Source organism: Pagrus major, chromosome 4 (genome assembly GCF_040436345.1).
Source record: "Pagrus major chromosome 4, Pma_NU_1.0".
NCBI lineage: Eukaryota > Metazoa > Chordata > Actinopteri > Spariformes > Sparidae > Pagrus > Pagrus major.
Genome location: NC_133218.1, coordinates 36487369 through 36510224, shown reverse-complemented (window position 1 = coordinate 36510224; position 22856 = coordinate 36487369). Strand labels below are relative to the sequence as shown.

At 43.3% G+C, this 22856-nt stretch overlaps 1 protein-coding gene across 1 annotated transcript; it reads right to left on the bottom strand.

Moving 5' to 3' along the window:
* Positions 1-3176: 3176 nt before the first annotated feature.
* Positions 3177-21092, bottom strand: LOC140994305 (aggrecan core protein-like). The gene is made up of 19 exons (XM_073463876.1): positions 21005-21092; positions 20818-20909; positions 19667-19958; positions 19282-19456; positions 12412-12539; positions 12021-12314; positions 11533-11835; positions 11248-11422; positions 11034-11161; positions 10647-10940; positions 10513-10558; positions 8748-10381; positions 7991-8068; positions 6997-7110; positions 5365-5523; positions 5177-5259; positions 3896-4040; positions 3413-3595; positions 3177-3310 (listed from the first exon to the last, which is right to left on the bottom strand). Exons 1-19 carry the CDS (start codon positions 21090-21092, stop codon positions 3264-3266), a joined length of 4458 nt encoding a protein of 1485 aa, XP_073319977.1. The 3' UTR covers positions 3177-3263.
* Between the last annotated feature and the right edge of the window lie 1764 nt (positions 21093-22856).

Here is a 22856-nt window from a genome sequence, read left to right as displayed (position 1 = left end):
TCATTCAGTAGTTAGTTTGTTTGTTATCAGTCACTAATATGAATATATCTATTTACATTGTGTATGTAAAAGTAAAGTAAATGTATTTTATTTAATTTCGAAGTTAAAGGAGAACTCTTTGAGTCTTTTTTGAGGGACACTTGGGTCAAAATTTATAATAAACGGGAAACAAAACATAATTTAAAGAAAAGTCTAATATAGGCACATAAGCAAACAGCAGTTGAACTATGTACTGGATGGCTTTTTAGTTGAGTTTCTTCTTCATTGTAGTTGATTTCCAGTGTTAGACTGTGGTGCCTTTCTGACACAGGAAGAAAAAGTAAGCATGTCTTAAGCTCCATTTGGACTTGATTTATTTATCAGGGGGATTAGTTAGTGTGGTGATTTGAATATTATGTGTGCTGGTCAGTCATCCTGCCCAGAGCATGTTGGTGGGCCAGTTTTCAACCACACCTGAGTAGTTGCATTTGTTTGGCAAACTTACCTGTCCTCCTATAATTTAAATCCTAGTAAATTAAAAATGTTTTAAAATAAAAACTGTTTGAATTAAAAAAACAGATTGCTTTTTTGGCCAGTTATTGTTTACATTTTGGCAAATAGAAACCATTAAAAGTATTTAGATATGCTTGTAATGAACACATGGTTTTATAGACAGTTATTCCTGGATTACTTTGATTCAGAGGTGTCTTCAATTTATTCTTTATTCTGTTCAGAGTCTTAAAAATCCAGCACCTTCCTAACACAATGCTCTTATTTTATTGAGTTATTTGTGTCATGTTTTCCTGATTTGGTTTTTAGTTTCAAGCTCTATGTTGATCTCAAACAGCAGAATATAAACTCTGGTGCCTCTGACACAAAGTGAGTGTTTCTAATTGGATGTAATCTGAAGTGGTCATCGTTTTCTCACAGCAGGACATACTGAACTAAGGTTGTTTAAGGTTACAAACATTTTCTGTTTTCTACCAATTAACAAGTGCAAAATATGCTGAGAGAGTCGATTCATCCGGAGGCCCGGGGCAGCCAGGTGAACCGGTGTGTGTGTGTGTGTAGGGTGGAGTACAGAGGATCCTTAAAGGACCCCATTCAGTCACAAGGTAATGCTGACGCCATGTTTAACCCACCCCGTTGGGCAAATACAAATTTACCGTAATTTTATTATTCCAGTGAGTCAGTGCAGTTTTCTATTTACCTCGGCTGCTGCCACAGAAACACTGAGCTCACTGAGCGGCAGACAGCAGGTGAAAGACGTGGTTGTTGTCTGTACCTGGAATATCTGGGCGGTGACCCTCCTGGAATGATGGAGGGCTGACTGATCTCTGCACTCTGGTAATTATATGAGTTTCAAACTTGCAAACTCTTAATGTAGCTGTGCTGTGTGAACACAGACGAGAGCAGCACAGTGAGAAGAGAAACCTGAATCTATTACAGAAGGCAACAACCACATTTCTTTTTTAGCTGGCATTGATTTCAGTGTGTTCATGGTAATGAAGGAACGTGTCACCCAGTGCAACCGTGATGTGTTTTAATAGTTTCTGGACAACAATGGAGCTCTATGGCACAGATGAAGAAGACATATCAGGCTGTGATACACAGACAGGAGATTGATTCATTGTTGGTTTCGGTCTTTTCATGTGATTTGTTGACAAAAAGATACATAGAGAACATTAACGGATGAATCCTTAGAGAATAAAACAGAGCTACAGCAGACACATGTACAGCTTCAAAAGTAAATCTCAGTCTTTGGTTTATCATGCAGCAGGTGACAGTATGTATGAAGGAGGCGCAGCCTCCAAATACAGCAACAAAGACACACAACAAGTGCACGAATGAAAGCAGTCAAAGTGTGAAAATAAAACAGAACAACAACAGGCGCTGCACACTGAAATGTTAACAGTGAGGTTATTTCCTCTGAGGTTACAAACATGAAATAAAACAGGTTCATTATCCCGACACTCGCTCCACAGAGACACTGTGCACTGCACAGACTTGTGGAAGATGATGACAACTAAAACACACAGAAAACAAAAGACTTAACAGGCCGACATGACAAACTGTGGGGGAACATCCGCTACAGGTTAAATATAAAGAATTGATCTGGTAAAAGTTTCTTCAGCGTGGCTTTGATGCTGCTGTAGTCTCAGTGCTGAATCTCTCTTATATAACATCACTGGCTCAGTCCAGCAGAGACTCTGTCACTGTGTGAAATCAATAAATAAAGGCTTGTGTGTTCACATTGACCCAAAATCTCTGCTTAAAAACTACGAGACACTGAAGCAGATTATACAGTGAGTTGGATTGTTGGCTTTCTTTCTATAGTGAAGTTACGTCTGTTCATTCCTTGTTTCCACTTATCTAAGGAGGTCATTTTGACCAGACATCATGTCCAATAAAACCACTTAAAATGTATGAAATAATCCAATAATCCCATTTAACATCCAGTAATCCTAAAAATGTAAACATCAATACTAAGATTTTGATACATTTACCAATATTTCCTATTCCTGTTTCCTATTACCTTTAGTCGTGTCCCTCTCAAGTCATTTTTAACCTGCAGAGTGAACACAATTGGACAGACCTAGAACCAATCATATCAGTCGTAACTCAGTTGTGATTGGCCCGTCACTAACCAAATCTGAGGGAATCTGTCTGAGTGGGAGGGTGGCCAGTCGCATCTGCCAGAGCAAAGGAAACATGAGTTGAACAGATTTTATAAAGTGTCAGAAAATTATGTAAAGTCGCCCAAAGTGACGTCTTCAAATCGCTTCTTTTGTCCAACAAGACTTTTCATTTACTGTCATAAATGATGAAAAAAACACAAATTCAGAAAATGGACTGAAAGAATTAATCTGTTACCAAAATGTTTGGCAACTCCTTCTCTTTTTCGTTTGACTAATCAATAAATCGACTGATCGTTGCAGCTTTTAACAGACCGACAGCAGACTGCAGTGAACCAGACAGATGCTGCTTTTTCTTAATGTTAAACTCGCGGAACAAAAGTATCCCGCCGGTTATTTCTCAAAACAAAATCATATTACAATGCACACCATAAAAATAAACTCAGAACAATAAAATTATTATATATATATAATTAAAATATATTATGAGGGTCGGGGGGGGGATAGAACAGACAAATATCACATTACCATGTTGTAGCACCCTTCCAACAATTTAAACCTTCAGATCATCTTCACTGAAAATGGAAAATGGATTTCTGTTTCTTCTTCAAATGTTCTTTTAAAATAATAAATTCCACTTTTTCCTTTCTAGTGAAGCTCGCTGCTCCTCCGCTGTATTCTTCTTCTGGCTTTCACTGCGGCGAGACAAAAACACAACAAGAGTGAGTTATTAATAAAGAATAAGACAAACTTCACTAAAAATGAAGCTGAAGCTGAATAAGTGGGTTTTCACTCACCGTCCGTACATTCCACCTGAGGTTTCTCCCACTGCCCGTCTGCTTTACAGCGAACCACCGGCGGGCGGCGCTGTGTGAACCCTGGGTTGCACTGATAGCGGATGATGGAGTTGACGGGGTACTCCTCCCTCCTGTTACCAAACATGTGGGCGTTCTCCACCTCGGGCGGAGCACCACAGGACACTGGGGACAGAACCAGAGGCCACAGGGCTTCATATCAAACCGTCCACTGACATGTGTCTCGTGCATTGAGTATATAAGTAAACAGCTGTTGCCATCACCCAGCTTTGAATGTTAGTGTACTCAACAGTGCAATGATAATACAGTCATGTGTAATATGAAGCTTTCTGGCCTCTTTTACGTCGCTTGAATTCATACTTTCATCCAAAAAGCTTTCGTACGTCCATCGTACGCTCGCTCCTCAGCACCAAACAGCAGACAGACAATGAGCAGAGGAAAATGTTTCGGTCTGAAGCAACACACCTGGGCCTTTCTTGCAGGTGAATGGCAGGTGGTAATTGCAGGGCACGTCGTTCCACTGGCCGTTCTCGTGCCAGATCATCACCACGCAGTCTTCTCCAGAGTTGAAGTAGTTATCTGGCTGGTTCGGCCTCCAGTTCTCATATTGCTGAGGAAGAAGACAAAGACAAAGACAAGTAGAAACACACTTTACTAAAAAAGGTTGGTCGTCCAGCGAGAAAGTTAAAACTGGCTCAACACTGTGCAGCATTTTGGCTTCAAGATAAAGAAGATAAAGATAAGAAGATAAAAGTTACACACAGCACTGTTTTCCATCCAAACACCTGGTGATGAAGTACATTTTTTGGTGCCTGCATCTAGTTTTTTTTTTGTTGCCTTTAAATAAACCCACTTGTGTTGAGGTGGGTGCAGCTGAGCTTGTGTTTATGCAGATCAGGTGCTGCAGAGCTATTTTGGTGTTTATTTATTTATTTTTTTGGCAACATTTCACCTGCTCCTCAGTTATTTTCTGTGCTTTAGTTGGCAGAGATAAACGCACACGCCTCTCCAAAATCACAGGAAAGCTTTTCATGCATGTGAAACAAAGATTGTTTATCTGGTACAAAGTTAAAACTATCACAATGTGTTGTGTATTAGCACCCGTGAGACATCTCATATAAACACAGAGTAATAACTGACGTTGTTTGAAGTTACAGTTGTGGTGATTTCGTGCCTCTTTGTAGTTTTGTGTTTCTTTTTAGTTGTTTTGAGTCTCTTTGTAGTCGTGTTGCATCTCTTTGTGGTCATTTTGTGTCTCTTTGCGGTTGTTTTGAGTCTCTTTCTAAATGTTTTGAATGTCTTTGTAGTGTTTTTGCATTTCTTCGTCATAGTTTTGTATGTCTTGTTAGTTGTTTTGTATAGCTTAGTGGTCATTTTGTGCACCTGCAGTAATTTTTTGCCTTCTTTGTACGTTTTTTTTACATCTCGTTGTAGTAATTTTGTGTCTCTTTTTAGTTTTTTTTAGTCTCTTTGTCATTTTGTGCCTCCTTTTAGTAATTTTACATCTCGTTGTAGATGTTTTGAGTATCTCTGTGGTAGTTTTATATCTTGTTGTGATTGTTTGTAGTCTCTTTGCATCTCTGTGTAATTAGACTGCATGCAACCTATGACAAGGGGTCCCAATGCAACTTTGTCTTAAGGGGTTACAAACAAAACTTGTTGGGAGCCACTATATTACACTGTGCTGTACCTTCCTATACTCTGCCTGTAACAGAAACAACACACCGGTGTAATGCCCTGACTCACCAGTGGAGTGCCATCTGTCCAGCGGAAGTCATGCTCTACTGTCTTGTCGTTCAGCCCGATCCACTGGTAGTCCTGTGCGTTTGCTGTATGAGACAAAAGTGTTGAATACATATTTTTCATTCCCTCTCTTGTCTTCATCTCTATGGACACACACACACCCCCACACACACACCACATTCTGCACTCACAGTTGACAAAGTGTTGCTCCTCCGGGGTGATGATGCTGACCAGATGGGCGTTCAGGTCCCGGCAACGCTGCTCTGCGTCCAGCCACATCTCTCTGTCAGAGAAGTGTAGGTAGCAGTTCCCCTGAAACTTAGTCCAACCGTCTTCACACAGCTGCTCATCTGCAGCCGCAACACCAAACAGTCGACATTCATTCAGTGTATGTAGTTCTCAATGCACGTTCACCTTCATTTACAGAATTATTTAACGTTTCTGGGTCTCTGAGTCTCAAATAACACTTATAAATTAAATATCCGTCCTCATCAACAGCTACAAATGGGTTGGAAAACTGAAGCACAGCATCTGATGATGAGAAGTTGTTCTGTATTCTTATCATTCTTTATGCTGTCGGTGTGGTATCAGTGTTTGAGCAGCTGATAAAGTGCTTGATATGTTCACAACCCATGTAGTGTGTTTCAGTTCATATTCTTACTTGTGAGTCAGTGAGGAGCATATTTTCCTGCTGCACTACCCTCAGTCGGTCTGGCATCCAAGTACAGATCTGACAATGGACAGTGTTTCCATGTGACGTACAAAACAAACGTCCCAATGCAGAATGGAAAATTACACATAATGCTTCACTTCAGCTGGGAGAGCCCTGCCCAACAGTAATGTAATTGTGAATTAATTTTTTTTTTCCTTTTACTGTTACATTCAAAGGCTTCATTCATTCCCTTGCTCCTCCTTAATGACTTTATTTAAAGGGTCAGTCCAGCCAAATTACATAAAGACATACTTTTATATTCCCACAGAAAGCTTTGGCGAGATAGCTTTGGCTTTATTTGTCCTGCAAGATATCCATCTGTAAGATTTCTTAGATGGTTGGGCTGTGAAAACTTCTGGCGAGACTTTTGCTGAGGAGTCAGCACTCACCACCATTCAACACCCTAAGATCTCTGCTGTTACACCCCATAGAAATGTTCACCCCTGACCAAACCTGGAATGGTGTTATCACATGCAACTATTATAGGAAACACTACATTGGTGAAGCAGCAAGGACCCTGAACAAGAGACCGAATAAACATTGGAAACAGACACCAGCCTATGAAAAAAACTGATCACACCATCAACTGGGAACTTGTCAAAGGTCATCAACCAGAAGGACGTCTGGATAAAGATGAAGGAGGCCATTTACATGTGATACCAAAGACTTTCCTTGAACAGAGATGGTGTTATAACTTTCAGCACTCCGGTCATTTAATCAGTTCCATTCATCCGTTAATTTGAAAACAGAAGACAGAGGACGTGTCCACTCCTAGGTTTGAAGTTCAATATATTGAGCAGAGAACATTAAACTTCATTACTAGATGCTGCTCCTGGGAAGCAAAATATGCATATGTGATTGAGGTGAACTGACCCTTTAGTTACTTGTATGACCTTTTATAGAGAAACATGGTCCCATTACAAACCCGCAGCTACATGTTGTACATCTTCAACCTCTGGACCACCAGGCCTCCTCATGACTTTGTATTTTGTATTTTCACAGAGCCACAGCGAGTACTGATGCTATTGGCTGGTGGAGATTAGCATCTCTCGCTTCAGTTGTTTTTGAGAGGCTGTTTGTTAGTATTTATTAGCTGAAGCTGATCTCATACCGATCTCACAGCGTTCCCCTCCGTAGCTGGGTAGGCATAAGCATTTGTAAGAGTCTGCACTCTCCACACAGGTGGCTCCATTGGCACAAGGGTTGGAATGGCACACATCTACCTCTGCAAGAAAGGGGGCGGGTGACACTACTGTTTCAGCGTGGGGGGATGGGATGGGAGGGTTGCCTAGCAAGGTAAGGTTTTGAAGCTGTGATAGGAGGACTATCACACAAGTTAGTGAACAATACTGTCGTCGCTGCAACCTCTGATCCATATTAGACTTACTGCACACTGAATCATTGATGTTCATTTGATGTTGATGTTCAAAGCAAAGACAATAATTATAGTATAGTAATTGTAAAATCTGCAGTAAACTTGAATCTTGGGTTGGTTGCAGCAGAAGATCAGTATTCAGCACACATATGATGCCAGTAAGCACATATGTTTCCAAGAGTTTAGCGTGCTTACAGCAGAGCGGAGGCAGCGTATTGGCACAGCACACCAAAAACAACACACAGGCTGAAGACAGTTGTGGTAACACGTGTGACACAGAGGCTGTGCAACCTCGGAGCAGAGCTGAGACATACTGAACAAGCACTGTGACATTCAGTCTGCGACACAAACACAGAGACCCATAGCCAGACACAGACAAAATGAACACAAAGAAATCAAAGAGACACAAAACATGGCAAACATTATGATGCAAAACAGACCAGGACAGAACAGCAGGGAGAGATAAAAGATTTGGTAAGTCTAGTGATACTGATTTGTAAACAGTACATCCAATCACAATGAGTTAAATATGTACATACTGACAAGCTGATTAATAAACAGAATGCAGACCAACAATATAAAACATGCAAATTCCACAACAACAAAGACATTCAGAGAAGGAATACTGGCAAAGTCTGTCAAACCAAAACATCATCAGACAATACTGAATTCAGACAAAGAAAGAAGAAGGGTATAAAAATGTCACTCGTGTCACTGTTTGGGGACTTACCATGACAGAGAGCAACCCCATCCTCTACTGTGCATGACGCGTCACCACAGGGGTTGGGTTTACATGGGTTAAAAACACCTGGAAAGTCAGGTAAATGATTCAAACAAACAAATGATCTCCCACTGATAGACATACACTTAAAATACTTTGAAGAAACATGCATCAGTCTTCTAAGTTTAAACTTGTAGTGAGCACGATGGAAGAGGGTGTCTGCCAGACATTCACCGTTTCTTTTTGGAATAAAGCAAATTATAATCTTTCTTAGGGCACCCAAATAACTAGAGTCAACCCTGTGCAGACTTAAAGCACATCAGTGGACTGTAGAAATCCAAATAACTGTAGTTGTCAAGTGGTAGGAGCAGTGGCCAGAGATTTGGTTTTATGGTCCTTTCAAAACTCTTTTACTGAAAAAAGCTGAAGGTAACATCTTCAAAATTGTTTGTCTTGTTCAACCAACAGTCTGAACTGAAATAGTTCTAGTTTACTGTCACAGAAAAGCAAATATCCAAATTTTAGACGCTAGAACCAATTACTTTTGGCATTTTTGCTTATAAAATGACATCTTTCAATCGTCTAATTGATTAATCAGCGAAGGATTACACCTCTATAGCAGTTATCTCCTACCCAGGGATGCATAATCCCAGGTTTGAACAAACAGTGCTTTCCATTTCCCCCCACACACTCGATCCCTTGATTTAACAGAGTACAAAAGTCATTATTTTACAACCAATGTCTCAGAGAGAATAGGTTGACTTACCCTCCACTGAATCCATTTCTGTAGCTGTGCCAGGTGCCTGCACAAAGGTTGGCGTAGCTGCTGTGGGAGGAGCAGCCAGTCCTGCGGGGGCAGGTGCAGGGCCGTAGGTTTCATCGATGTCACCAGAGGTTTGTGACAGTTCAGTCCCACTCAGGGCCTCCTCTGGTCCTGTGGTGCTCTCAGTCAGTGCCCACTCGCTGGATGAAGACGGCAACACCACCAATGGTAGATCTCCAGAGGAAACTCCTGAAGAAGTACCACTGGCTGTGAACAAGCGGTTGTCTCCGCTGCCAGAGAAGAAACCACCGCTGCCGCTTCCTTCTCCACTGTACTCAACTAACCCCTGTCCAAGCTCCATAGACGGTGTAGTGTCTCCGGATAACTCTGTCATAAAATCCCCAGTCAAGAATGTAACACTGCCTTCCTCTCCACTCGTTGAGGACTCAGATCCGGACATTCCCGATCCAGACCCGGAGTGGAAAATCAAGCCTCCATATCCAGACAAATGTCCACCACTTCCCTGTCCAGAGCTGTAGAGTAAATACCCAGAGGCCTCCTGCTCTCCAGAGGAAGACCCTGTAAGTTCAGTGAACCCTGACCCTAGAAAGGTCACGCCTGAGAAGAACTCAGTGCCACTTCCAGAGCCTGAACCACTGAGGTCAATACTGAGAATCCCAGATCCTGAAATGTCTCCAGAGCCACTGAGGTCACCACTGAGAATCCCAGATCCTGAAATGTCTCCAGAGCCACTGAACGCCAATAGGCCTCCACCAAGCTCATACTCCTTGTTGATAGTACGGATGGAAACATCGATCAGTTCGCCATCTATCAGTAAGATCTTAGCATCTCCACTTCCTGAAGGTTCTCCTGACTGTCCACTTGCACTGCCAGAGTAGGATCCTGACGGGAAACCGCTGAACCCAGAAAAGTCCTGGCCTTTGATGAAACCGGACGACATGCCAGAAAACTGTCCACTTTCCCCAGAGCTGTCAATGGAAGAGCCACTCCCCATGGAGGGGAAACCAGATCCACTGCCAGATCCGGACAGGTCCCCACTACCACTGAGATCTCCAGAGCCTTCTCCAGATGAAGGGAAGATGAGGACACCTGTGCATCCCTCTCCGGCTTCTTGGAGTTCTCCTGAAACTGAGCCCTCTCCAGAAACAATACTGTCGATGCCCGAAAAAACAACAGTGATGCCGGATCCTTCTCCACTGAGAGCTGATCCAGAAGCATCTGTGCTGCTGAAACCTGATGCTCCACTAGGCAGCTCAGCACTTGCACTGCCGGCGAGGTCTCCAGAACCAGACAAGTCTCCAGAACCAGATAAGTCTCCAGAGATTATCTGGTCCCCAGAGCCAGACATGTCTCCAGAGCCAGACAAGTCTCCTGAGATTACCCTGTCACCAGAGCCAGACAGGTCTCCAGAACCAGACAAGTCTCCAGAGCCTGACAAGTCTCCAGAAATTACCCGGTCTCCAGAATCAGCCAGGTCTCCAGAGCTAGATGAGTCTCCAGAGTTATCCCCAGAGGCAGACCCTGACCCGAAGTCTGCTGAGCCTGAACCAGAGCCTGAAGTCTCCACAGGGATGGGAGGAACAACAGAAGGAACAGCTAAATGGACAATAGAAAAAAGTGAGGGACATGGGAAACAAAAGGGATATTTGTACTGTAATGTCCTGTAATCTGTTCAGGATTTAAAAATATCTTACCATGTCTAAACAGATCAGTAATGGACGATATGTTAAGGAGGGCCTCCTGGATCTCTGTGATGTTAAGTCCAGTTTCATTTGCAATAAGTAGAAGGTCCGCTGTAAGAATGAAAGCATAATCAATGATAATGAAAATAAAAAATAAAGAATTAGCCCGTTAGATAACAGTCAAGCATCAAGCAGTTACCTCTGAAACAGTATGCATCAAATCTGGCGCCAAGTTCAGGGAAGCCTGTCTGGTTGGGGTGAGCGTACACAGTGTGTACTCCTACTTTTCCAGCTCCACACTCAGTGCGGGGTTTGTTGATGGGATACCTGACACTATGATCTACCAGCCAGCCTGCACGGCACTTGTCGAAACCCATTTTCCAGGCTGCGTAGAGCTCTCCGGTGGAGGCCAGTACGGCGTTCTGCTCTTGACAGCTAGAAGCAGCTTCATCATAGGTGAAACCCTCAGCAGAGCGCACATGGAAAACTTCCCCTGTGGAGCAGAGAGGAGGAGATATCATGTAGGTGATATAATAACTTTAAACTGGCGATAGACAGCTGTTTTGCTTTAACAGTGTTTTCTCACCTTTGAGCCCCTCGATGTAGCAGTACACATCATATCTTTCATCTGCTGGCATCAAACCATAGGACCGAACACCTGGTTGATCCCCCAGATCTCCAGCACATTTATCTCGAGGGAAAACAATGGGATACCTAAAAAAAAAAAAAGCAAAACCTGATGACGTATTGTTTTGGACAGGAATCTCTCTACTTGATCTGAAAATGCATTCCAGATTTACCTTACGCTCTGGTCCAGTAACCATCCTGCATCACACTGGTGATATCCAGCCTCATATGCTGCCTGCAGCTGCTCTGGCGTGGCAATAGAGGCTCCGACACTCTGGCAAGCCCGCTGCGCCTCAACGAAGGTGAAAGCATAGCGACCTGAGTCTGAGCGATAATGGAAGACCACACCTGCACAGAAAAACAAGGGCAATTCTTGTGTAGTGGAGCCATGTTTCCTTCATAAGGAGCATTAGTTTGAGGACTTCATCATATCATGCACAAGTAGTTCTTTCACTGACCAGTTGGAGGCATCACAAAGTCTTTGCTGGGCTCCCTGCCTACGTCGGGCCGGGCAGTGGCTGGCACTATCAGGTCAGTGATAAACTCAGTAACGTTTGGCGGCCGAGGCAGCGGCAGCTCAGTCGGGCTCGCCGTATAGGTGAAATCCACAACAGTAGGCTGCTGAGTCTCCACCTCCCCGACCGCCTCGCTCTCTGTGGTCGTCCTCCTGAAGAACACCTCTGGGCTCTGGGTCACTGTGGTAACACTCAGCACACCACTGCCCTCTTCTATGATGCCTGAACCCTCCTCATCAGGCGACTCTGGAGATGATTGAGGAGAGAGATCAGTTAGATAATGCTAAAACTTTTACAGCATTAATTTAAAGTTGTTGAAAGAAGCTGCTCTGGTCAATCTCTTGGCGTTACAATCTGAAATATTGGTGTTGGTATACGATAAGCAGAGCAACTTTTCAGTATCTCCACTCTTTGTGTAAATGACGGACTACCTGTGTAGCAGAAGGCGTCATAGCGGGACTCAGGAAGTGGGTATCCCGTCTGGTTTGTGTGGAGGTAAACAGTCCTCACCCCCAGCAGACCTCCTCCACACTGTGGCCGACGAATGTTAATGGGGTAGCGGACGCTTCTGTCTCCCAGCCAGCCAGCGTTACACACATCCATCCCGCCCTGCCAGGCCAGGTAGAGCTGACCAGTAGTGGCCAACCGAGCTCCCTGATTAGAACATGCCACCACGGCCTCAGAGAAGGTGAACTTTTCTGCTGAAGCAGTGTAGAAAACTCTGCCTGTATCAGAGAAGAGAGGTTCAATTAAGTTAAAGTGAAACAATAAAAGAAGGTGAGATAATTCCCACAGTAATCCTGATTGATGATTGCAGTGTACCTGTCATCTTCTCAGTGAAGCAGTAGACATCGTAAGTCTCATTGAGGTCTCTCACTCCATACGTCCGGACCCCAGGCAGCTCCTCTTTGTCTCCGTAGCAGTTCACACGAGGATCATGGATTGGGTACCTTTGGTGAAATGAAAATAAGCTTTGGTGTCTTCAACAAGAAATACTGTATGTCTTCAATGTCCAAATTACATTATCATTCATTGAACATCACCAGAGTAACCACTAATTGCTTTGAACTGTAGCTGCTGTTTGCTAGTTAGCTCAATTTAGCTGAGCAGACAAGGAGATAATTGTTCAGTTTGTGATAGAAGCATGAAATTTGATACATATACTCTTCAAACCCCACTCTTTAAGAAAATCACATTAGCCACGCAAAATTCCAAGATGGCGGCCCCAAAATCCAAGATGTCCGCCCAAAAATGTGTTTTTTCCTTTATAACTCAAAATGCCTTGATTTTAAGCCCCATAAATATATTGGGGTTGAATATAAAGTTGGGTAGTGCGGACATTTTGGTACCTCGTACATGTTTGTATCAATTACGGTTCTCGAGATACAGCATATAGATACTTGTATAGAATTGGGTGAGTGAGAAATTTGTAACACTGATTGTTGTTATGTGTGTAATATATGTTATTTTCATTAGGGTTATAACATGAAATTCAAAAACCAAGATGGTGTCCAAGATGGCTGCCATTGCCTTGAAGTAATCCAATCTTAGTGACTATTAAAATATTTGCGTGCACATGTTTTTGGTGTATCCATCCAATGGGACCATTTAGACATTTAATGCAGTACAAGCTTGCAGATTTAATAGAGTGAATATCAGCACACAACCAGGGCACACTGGTGATATCACTGCTGTGTAACTCAGCATGGGGTTCAGTGTCAGCTAATCTACAGTATATACATGTATATGACCTGTGGTCACAACTTATGCTTTATTAGACTGTAGTATAGTTGTAGTATAATTTAGTTTAGTGTCCCAAATGCTGTCTAACAGCCCCAATTCCATTAGCTAGTTAATCACGGTTGATAGTTAGTAGGTATAGTTAGGTAGCCGCACCTGAATTGACAGGGTGTGCCAGCGCGGGAGAGCCGAGCCAAGGGTAACGGGGCTTCAGTTACCCGGATGGTGTACAGATCACACGGGACTTAAATGGCACTGGATGAATGATCAGGCTAGGTGTAGGTTTACCCAAAAATAAACGGAACCTAGTTGTATCCCATACAGGAATGTGTTATTTGATTAATGTGGTAAAAGGATAACCCCTCGGCCTTAATCAAACCCAAAATGGCAGAGTCCATGTTTACAAGAAAACAAACTGATTGGTCTAAATGTTGTCTTTGTCAAAAAGACAGACCAAACAAAAACTTATCAGCACCTTCAACTCGTTACTCCCTTGAAAATGATGGCTATGCCAATCTTGCTACAAACATACCTTTGTTTCATCAGATGCAGGCAATGCCATTGATCCTGGATCCAGCAAGGCTGGATGAAGGTGGTGGTATTGATGCTACTTTAAGACGAAATGAGGCTAAATATCACTTGAGCTGCCGGTTGTTGTTTAACAACACCAAATTGGATCGGGCAAGGAAACGCAGATCGGCTGGCCCCAGCAGTGAGCCTGAGGATGTTAGCACAAAGCAGCGGCGGAAAAGCTGTGATGTTGAAGCCTGCATTTTCTGTGAGAAAGTAGCACCTGCATCTGATCTCTGCCAGGTTATGACAATGAAGGTGAACCAAAGGTTGCACGAATGTGCACATACACTTAATGATGGCAAGCTTCTTGCCAAATTGGGTGGTGGAGATGCCATTGCCCAAGAGCTCAAGTACCACGCTGCCTGTCTAGTTAATCTTTATAACAGGGAAAGGTCCCACCTGAGAAAACTTGGGGAAGGTGCAAGTGCTACTAAGCATGAGAAGGAAATTTCCCCACTAGTTCTCTCTGAACTAGTCACATACATTGTTGAAACAAGCATCCATTCGGAAGGTCCAACCAAATTTCTCCTTGCAGATATGAGCCGTATGTACCGACAGCGTCTGGAGCAACTAGGTGTTGACTCACCAACTGTCAACTCCACAAGATTAAAAGAGAGATTGCTAGAAGAAATTCCAGAACTTGAGTCGTATAAAATGGGAAGAGATGGGGAAACAGGAAGAGTGATGCTTACGTTCAAAAAGGATTTGGGTACAGCACTTTCACCGTCTTCTGCATATTCAGAAGCACTCCTTATTACCAAAGCAGCAAAGATTTTAAGGAAAACCATACTAGATCATCATTCTAGTTTCGATGGCACATTTCCAGAAGGTGCTATTCAAAATGCCACACCTCCCCTTCTTCTTCAGTTCATCAGTATGGTTGAACACGGAGCAGATATTAAATCACAGCTGGAATTTGGAGCTTCAAAGTCAGACCAGGCTATTTCCCAATTACTACAGTACAACTGCTACTCTCGATATAAAGAAGGAGTTGCATTCCAAAGGCATTCCAAGGACAGAGAAACCCCATTTCCGATCTACATGGGGCTATCTGTCTTTGCAAAAACAAGAAAGAGAAGCCTTGTAGAATTGATGAATGAGCATGGTCTCAGCATCTCGTATGACAGGGTGCTGGAGATTTCAGCCCAGTTGGGGGATGCTACAGTAAGTAGGTACGTTGAAGAGGGGGTGGTCTGCCCATCAGTGTTGCGTAAAGGGTTGTTCACCACTGCAGTGATGGACAACATTGATCACAACCCATCTGCAACAACTGCTACATCATCATTCCATGGGACAAGCATCTCTGTGTTCCAGCATCCCACCAAGGAGAACCGGGGGCAGGAGCGACAGCAAATCTGTTTTGGACCAAAGAAAGTCAAGTCAGTCCCAGAACTGCCTGACACATTCACAAATATCCGCCCCGCATCCTTTAAAACAAAGAATCCCCTTCCACCAAAACGTGTGATACCTAAGCCACATTCAGATGACTTTGGGACCCAAATCACACTTGAGTACCAGTGGCTTGAGAAGGTGATGGTGACTGAGGAAATTGATGGTGCCGTGAACCTGACATGGTCAGCACACCATGCATCAATGAAGAGAAGTCCAGAGTTTGAAGTAAGCATTACTGCATTACTTCCTCTGCTACGAGACCAAGCTCATTCCATTGCTACTGTCAAGCATGTGATGGATAAAGTGCGTGATGTTGTGGAAAATCTCAACCCTGGCCAGGTTCCTGTTATCACAGCTGACCAGCCAATATATGCCCTGGCAAAGCAGGTGCAGTGGCAATGGCCTGAACAATATGGGGAAGACAAGTACCTTGTTATGTTTGGTGGTCTCCATATTGAGATGGCAGCCATGAAGTCCCTGGGCACACTTCTCTGCAACAGTGGTTGGACTGGGGCTTTGGTGGAGGCAGATGTAGCATCCTCGGGCACTGCTGAATCCTTCCTATCAGCTGCAAATGTGACCAGGACGAGGCAAATGCATCAGGTCACAGCCTGCAGTCTCTACAAGCTCCTTAAATCTGCATATAATGACAGCTGTGCAAATGGAACAGATACCACTGATGGCACATTGAGCTTTGAGGAGTGGTGTGACATTCGCAAAGAGAAAAGTCCACAGTTCCGGTTCTGGCACATGGTGCTCTCTATGGAGCTAGTCATCTTCATGCTCATCAGGTCCTTTCGTGAGGCCAACTTTGCACTCTATTGCCAGGCACTGAGTGAGTTATTACCATATTTCTTTGCCAATAACAACACCCACTATGCACGGTGGCTCCCTATCCACCTCAGGGACATGCTCACTCTGGAGAACACACACCCAGAACTGGCCAAAGAGTTCCAGAATGGCAACTTTGTTGTCCATAAAACCAATAGGGATTTCTCTGCCCTTGCCCTTGATCAAGCTCACGAGCAGGCAAATGCCATCATCAAGGGTGATGGTGGTGCCATTGGGCTTACTGAAGACCCAGCCGCACTTAGGAGATGGATGGTAGCTGGTCCTGAGGTCAGTCGTTTGGTGTCCCAATATGAAATGGAGGCACAAACCAAAGAGGCCAGTGAGCACAGAAGCCACCATGAGCAAACTTCACAGGCACAGAAAACCTTCAAAAAGAGGGTTGATAAATTGTCCCAAACTCTAAAAGACCTCGGCAACCCATTTCAGGAAGACAGTAAAGACCTGTATTCACTTGACACCAAAGATGTTGCTCACCCCGACTCTGCAGAACTTCTGCAGTCTCACTTGCAGAGAGGTCAGGCAAAATTTCAGGAGTTTTCACAGGCCCTGGAAAACAATCCGTCCTTTTTCTATGAGCCAATCAAGAAGAACAAATCTGATTTCTTCAGACAGGACTCTACTTCTGCTGATCCCTCAAAGCAGAAACTTCTCAAGGAGGACTGTCAGCTGTTCTCAAAGCTTTTCATCTCTTGTCAGAGCCGAGAGTGTGACCTCCAGGAGTTCTTTCAGCATGAGAACCAGTCCTTCCCTGTGGCATTGAGCAAGGGTGGAAAATTGTATACTTGCCAGAAGTCTCAGCTGACCTCTATCCTTGAGAATTATGTCCCACCAGTTGACAAGGAACCTGAGGCAGACGTTCTCATTGTAGATGGGTCAGCTTTGGTCCATGCCCTGCCACCAAAAAGATCCAAGACTTTTGAGGACTATGCAGCTCTCGACTTCCTACCTGTGATCTACATGTACTCCAGCAAGTTCGCAATGACACATCTGGTCTTTGATGTGTACAACCCATCAAGCCTTAAAGCTGAGACCATGTCAAAACGTGGCGAGGGGGGAAGACGCAAGGTAACAAATAAGAACACCATGCCATCAAACTGGCATAACTTCCTGAGGCACAATGACAACAAAACAGAGTTGTACCACTTTCTTGCCGACAAGGTTACACAAATGCTTGCCCCAAATACCATCATCGTCACAAAGGGTCCTACTGTCCTCAGCACTCATGCAACTGGTCTTGATGGACTGGATAAATGCTCTCACGAGGAAGCAGACAGCCGCATCTTTGTGCACGCCAAACATGCTACTGAACATGGTAGCCAATCCATCATGATCAAGGCAAATGACACAGATGTTCTGATCTTAGCACTCAGTGTATTCGGTGGTCTCCAAGAGGCTGGCCTACAGCATATGTGGCTTGCATTTGGGCAAGGCCAGACTCTGCGCTGGATTAGTGTGCATGACATTTTTCAGCATGTTGGCCAGGAGAAGGTCAAAGGCATGCTCTTCTTTCATGCCTTTACAGGATGTGACACCGTGTCTGCCTTCCGCAACAAAGGGAAGAAAACGGCTTGGCAGACATGGGGCATATGTCCAGAAGCCTTGCCTGTATTCTCCAAACTGGGTACTTACCCTCCCACAGTGGAGGACTGTGACATAGAGTAGCTTGAGAAGTTTGTCATTCTCATGTATGACAGATCCAGCACAGCTGCCACTGTGGATGAGGCCAGGCTTGACTTGTTTGCCAGAAAGCAGAGGCCCTATGAGTCTATCCCACCAACCAGAGCAGCTCTACTCCAACACACCAGGCGTGCTGCCTATCAGGCTGGTTGTGTGTGGGCCCAGGCAATCCAGTGTCAGCCAGAAGCAGAGGACCCTGCAGACTGGGGATGGCAAAAGGTTGGTGAGGAATGGCAGGTCTTCTGGACAGCCAACTCTCCAATAGCCAAGGCATGCGAGCAGCTCACCAAATGTGGTTGTAAATCTGGCTGTTGTGTCAGGTGCAAGTGCTACAAATTGGGTCTCATGTGTACAGCTCTGTGCAGTTGCAACTGTGAAGTGTAATTCACAGTAAATATGCAGTATCTATTATCCAATGTTAGATAGGTTTGTATATAGTTGAACCCCTCCCCCCAAAAAAAACAAAAACCAAAAAAAAAAAAAAGGGGGAGAAGAAGACAGCCTCCACGTGGCCTCCCCCGCAAGTAGCCAGAGAGTAGTTACCCTTTACGCGAAACAAATGTCTTCAAAACGTCCAACAACCCCCCCCCCCCCCCCCCCCCCCCCCCCCCACCCACCCACACACACACACACACACACCATTCATCTCTGCTGAATTCATGATTACTTCAAGGCAAAGGCAGCCATCTTGGACACCATCTTGGTTTTTGAATTTCATGATATAACCCTAGTGAAAATAATAGATAATGGAAATTATGTTTTCATAAAACCATATGCACGTAACAACAATCAGTGTTACAATTTTCTCGCTCTCCCAATTCTATACAACTATCTATATGCTGTATCTCAAGAACCGTAATGGATACAAAGATGTACTAGGTACCAAAATGTCCACAATATGTAAGTTTATATTCAAGTCTAATATATTTATGGGGCTTAAAATCAAGGCATTTTGAGCTATAATAGAAAAACCACATTTTCGGGCGGACATCTTGGATTTTGGGGTGGCCATCTTGGAATTTTGCGTGGCTAATGTGATTTTTTAAAAGAGCGGGGTTTGAAGAGTATATGTACCAAATGTCATGCTTCTATCACAAAGTGAACAATTCGGGCTATATTATGCATTTGTCTGCTCCACTAATTAGCCGTGCAGCTAGCGGTCAGGACTGGAAGCTCACAACACCAGGGAAGTGTTGGTGTTTATACCACGAGGACAGGAGCTTTGGACTGGGGCAGGGGCTAGCTGGTTAGCATGCTAACTAAAGCAGATATCTGCTCAACACAATACATGGACGTCATGATCTCAAAACTGTTATTTCTTCACATTCTGTTGGTAATTTAAGTGTTTTTTAAAATTATTTTCAAATAAATTCTTACATAGTGCACCTTTAACTTAAAAAAACAACAACTGGGGTATAAGAGAGTTGTTGCCACGTTGTTGTCATGTGACAAACTGACCTGACTGTCTGGTCAGAGAGCCAGCCGGCGTCACACTGGTGAAATCCGTCATCAAAGGCCGCTTGAAGCTGTTCAGGTGAAGCCATGACCGCACTGTTCTGGGTGCACACCGCCTTCGCCTTTTCATAAGTCAAAGTGTAGCGACCCATGATGGCTCGGTAGTGGAACAAGATACCTAGAGAGATAAACAAATATTGAAATAAGTACCCAGACTTGGAGGAGATGGGTGCACCTGTCTTCTAAATGTAGTTGTCAAGAGTTATGGCAAGAATTTGACAGTGTGTAATATTACAAAGCATAAAACTTTTTTTCCTGAATATTCAGACTCCCGTTGCCTCACTGACATTATGTGACACTGATGTGACACTTCGACTCATTCGCGTACCTTGAACCTGCACATGGACGATGTCGTGGTTGTCCTCGATGCCGTGCTGAACCTCACAGCGGTAGACTCCTGAGTCAGTAGACCGCAGCTCAGATATCTTGATGCTAGCGTCTGTAGGAGTCACGGGGTAGCCGATCAGATGAACCCTGTCCAGGTAGCTCTCGCTGATACGCACCTGTCCTTCCAAGGCTACGAGGATGGTTGTGACTTTTTCTTTGGTGACGAGGCTCCATTTGATACGATGAGACAGGGGAGTGATGGTGGGAGCTCCTGGGTCTGGGACGGTGTGGTCCTACATGAGAAAACAACATCACCATTTACTTCCAATTTGATTCCTGGGTTAACTAAATAAAAATGCAATCATCTGAAGCTTCTTTTAAGGCAGAATTACAACTTATGTATACAGGTGATCAGTACACAGTTCAACACATCGAGCAGACAGAGAACGTTATCATCATGTGGAGTATCTCCGTCTTGGTCTCCACAAACTCCTGAGTTAGCATGTGGCTCTTTAGCTGCTGGACTTTCTTCACCAGCTACAAGTTAAATGCACAAAATGCAATTTATGCCTCATGGGTTCTCTAAATCAAATTTTTTTAAAAAACACGAAAGTAGCGTGGGAGTTCAGTGTTATAAAAAACATCATTGTTGATGAACTGTTCACGTAACACGTTATGTTTTAAAGTTCTTTGTGTTTGCTGACTTCCTTCCTCTCTCATTCACTTATCATCTGATGTGAAGGTGCACAGTTACCTTGAACAAAGAACAAATTTCTCTGGGTTTGAACATTGTTGGAAACATGATGGCAGGTAGTCTACAGCTGGTTTGTCAGAGGTTGTTTGCTAAAATCAGCTGCTTGCTAATGTGAAAAACAATGAGCTGAAGAGCCTCTAGAGCTGCAGTTGGGTTAAAACTCTCTGTGGATTTGTAACTCCAAACAACCGCTTTCATCGGTCATGTAGTCAGATTCAGTGTTAATATAAGTAATACATATTTTCAATTGATTGTTGAATATCTAAACTATTTCAACTGGCTTTGTCCACAATCTGAGTGTATGACAAATACAAATCCTTTGTGAATATCGAATACAGCAGATAATGACTGGTATTCAAGACAAACTGACATTTAATTAAAAGCTCATAATTACCCACCTCAAAATAACATGGTATAACCAGCGACCCTCCCAGTAGAGGGCGCTGTGGATCCTCCAGAGGGATGCTCACACTCAGCACGTCCTCCGGGTCTGTGAACGAGATCAGCAAAGAGTTTGTCTCCTCACTAAGCTCCACTTCATCATGACATGATTAGATACACGTATACATAAATATGGATTCTTACCCATGAAGGAGTGCTCCTCATAAATGTAATCAAATGATGCTGAGGTGACATGTAGACACAACGACAGCAACACAATCCACCTTATCATATTTTACCTGAAATATAAAAAAAAGGAAAATGATCAAAACACAAGTAAATATGATTATGAACTTCATGTAACATCATCACACGAAACTTTAAAGGTGTTATTTGTAAGAAATAGCCAGAACTCGACAGCAGCAGCACATCTGCTAACTGCTGCTCACAATTCTCTTTGTTGTCTGTAGCGACTAGCTGACGTTAGCAAGTAGCTCAGTTAGCCGTGGAGCTAAGTGTCCAGTAGCTGACGGGAGCCACCACAGGTGAGGGTGCTCAGCTCAACCGCTATTTTTCTGTTCAAGGAAAAAAAGGTGTAAAAATATTTCCTCTCTTGAAAGTCTATTTTGTGATTATCTTTGTGTCTGCTGCGATACATCTCCCAACTGAAACTGCAGAGTCAAGACAGGCTGGGGCTAGCTTGTTAGCATGCTAACTTTCTTAATGTCAAAAGTATTATTTCTTCAGACTCAATAATGGGTTTTTTTGACTGTTTTTAAATCTAAAATTCAGGCCATATCTTACAAATCGCCCCTTTAAGAAATAATCATACACTGTAAAACATTTCACCCCTGTTTAGTTATGTCCACTTACATTACTCTTTGACTTTTGCCACTTCTGTCTGCGTTGATTGAACAAAACGAAATTTACAAAATGGCGGGTGGCGGGATGGGAGAGAGGGAAAACGAGGGAAAAAATGTTGCCACGACTTTTGGGTTTGAGAGAAACTGTCTTATTTATTTTGAACCATGGGCAACTTATAAACTACAGATAAGTAACAGATTCGCATTCCGACTAAATAATAGACGCTTTCTAGTAAACAAGAAAGGACTACTGCTCCAGGCGGAGGGAGTCTATGTGCTGCGCAACGGCCGATGAAGCTGGGGGCGGATGAGGCGGAGGGATCTGGCATTAGTGATTGCGAGGAGAAACGTCACGTTACCACGGTGACTGTCTTTTCTTCCTCGGAGCTACAGCGCTATCTGGTAAGTTTAAAGTTTCATCTTCCTTTTGTCTTTACTGTAATAATGTTAACTATGTGTGTCACGTTGGTTTTAGTTTGGTCTTAAGTCTTAAATTGTGGTCTTGATGTTATGCTACCACTTCCCCACAAACTATGAACCTGACGTCGTGCGAATTTGTGTGGTGTCCCTCCCCTCCCCCACCCAAGTTAGCTAGGGCTACTCTGTTGATCCTCATGTGTTATATTTAAGGGTTAGTTGGATGGCTAACTTAACAAAAAAGTTATTAAAGTAGTTATTAAAGTTATTTTGATAGTGGATTTTATGCTGATAATAATTACTTAGGATAATGCAGCGCTTGTTTTAAGCTAGGGACAAAACGTTGTGAGCAGACAGGCTCATCTTCTTTGTGCAAAGTAGAAATAGATATAAGAGATAAAGATATAAATAAAATAGTAAAGTAGACAATAAAATAAATAATAAAGTAGACAATCGCAAGTGTTCAATGACCACTCCAAGTATTTACAGATATACAGTGCGCAGTGGCACAAAACATTAAACCTGATGTGAAACAAGCAGAAATAAGTAATAAACACAACACAATGTCAGAAAATAGTTATAATAGTTGGTTGTAATTTCTTAGAGCACGTGGTGATGTCTTCAAATGTCATATTTTGTCTGATCAACAGTCCAAAATCCAAATATATTCAGTTTACTATCACGTATGACACAAAAAAGCTTAAAATCATCCGATTTGAGAAGCTACAACAAATACATTTTGGCATTTTTTCCTTATTTGGTTATCAAAATAGTTG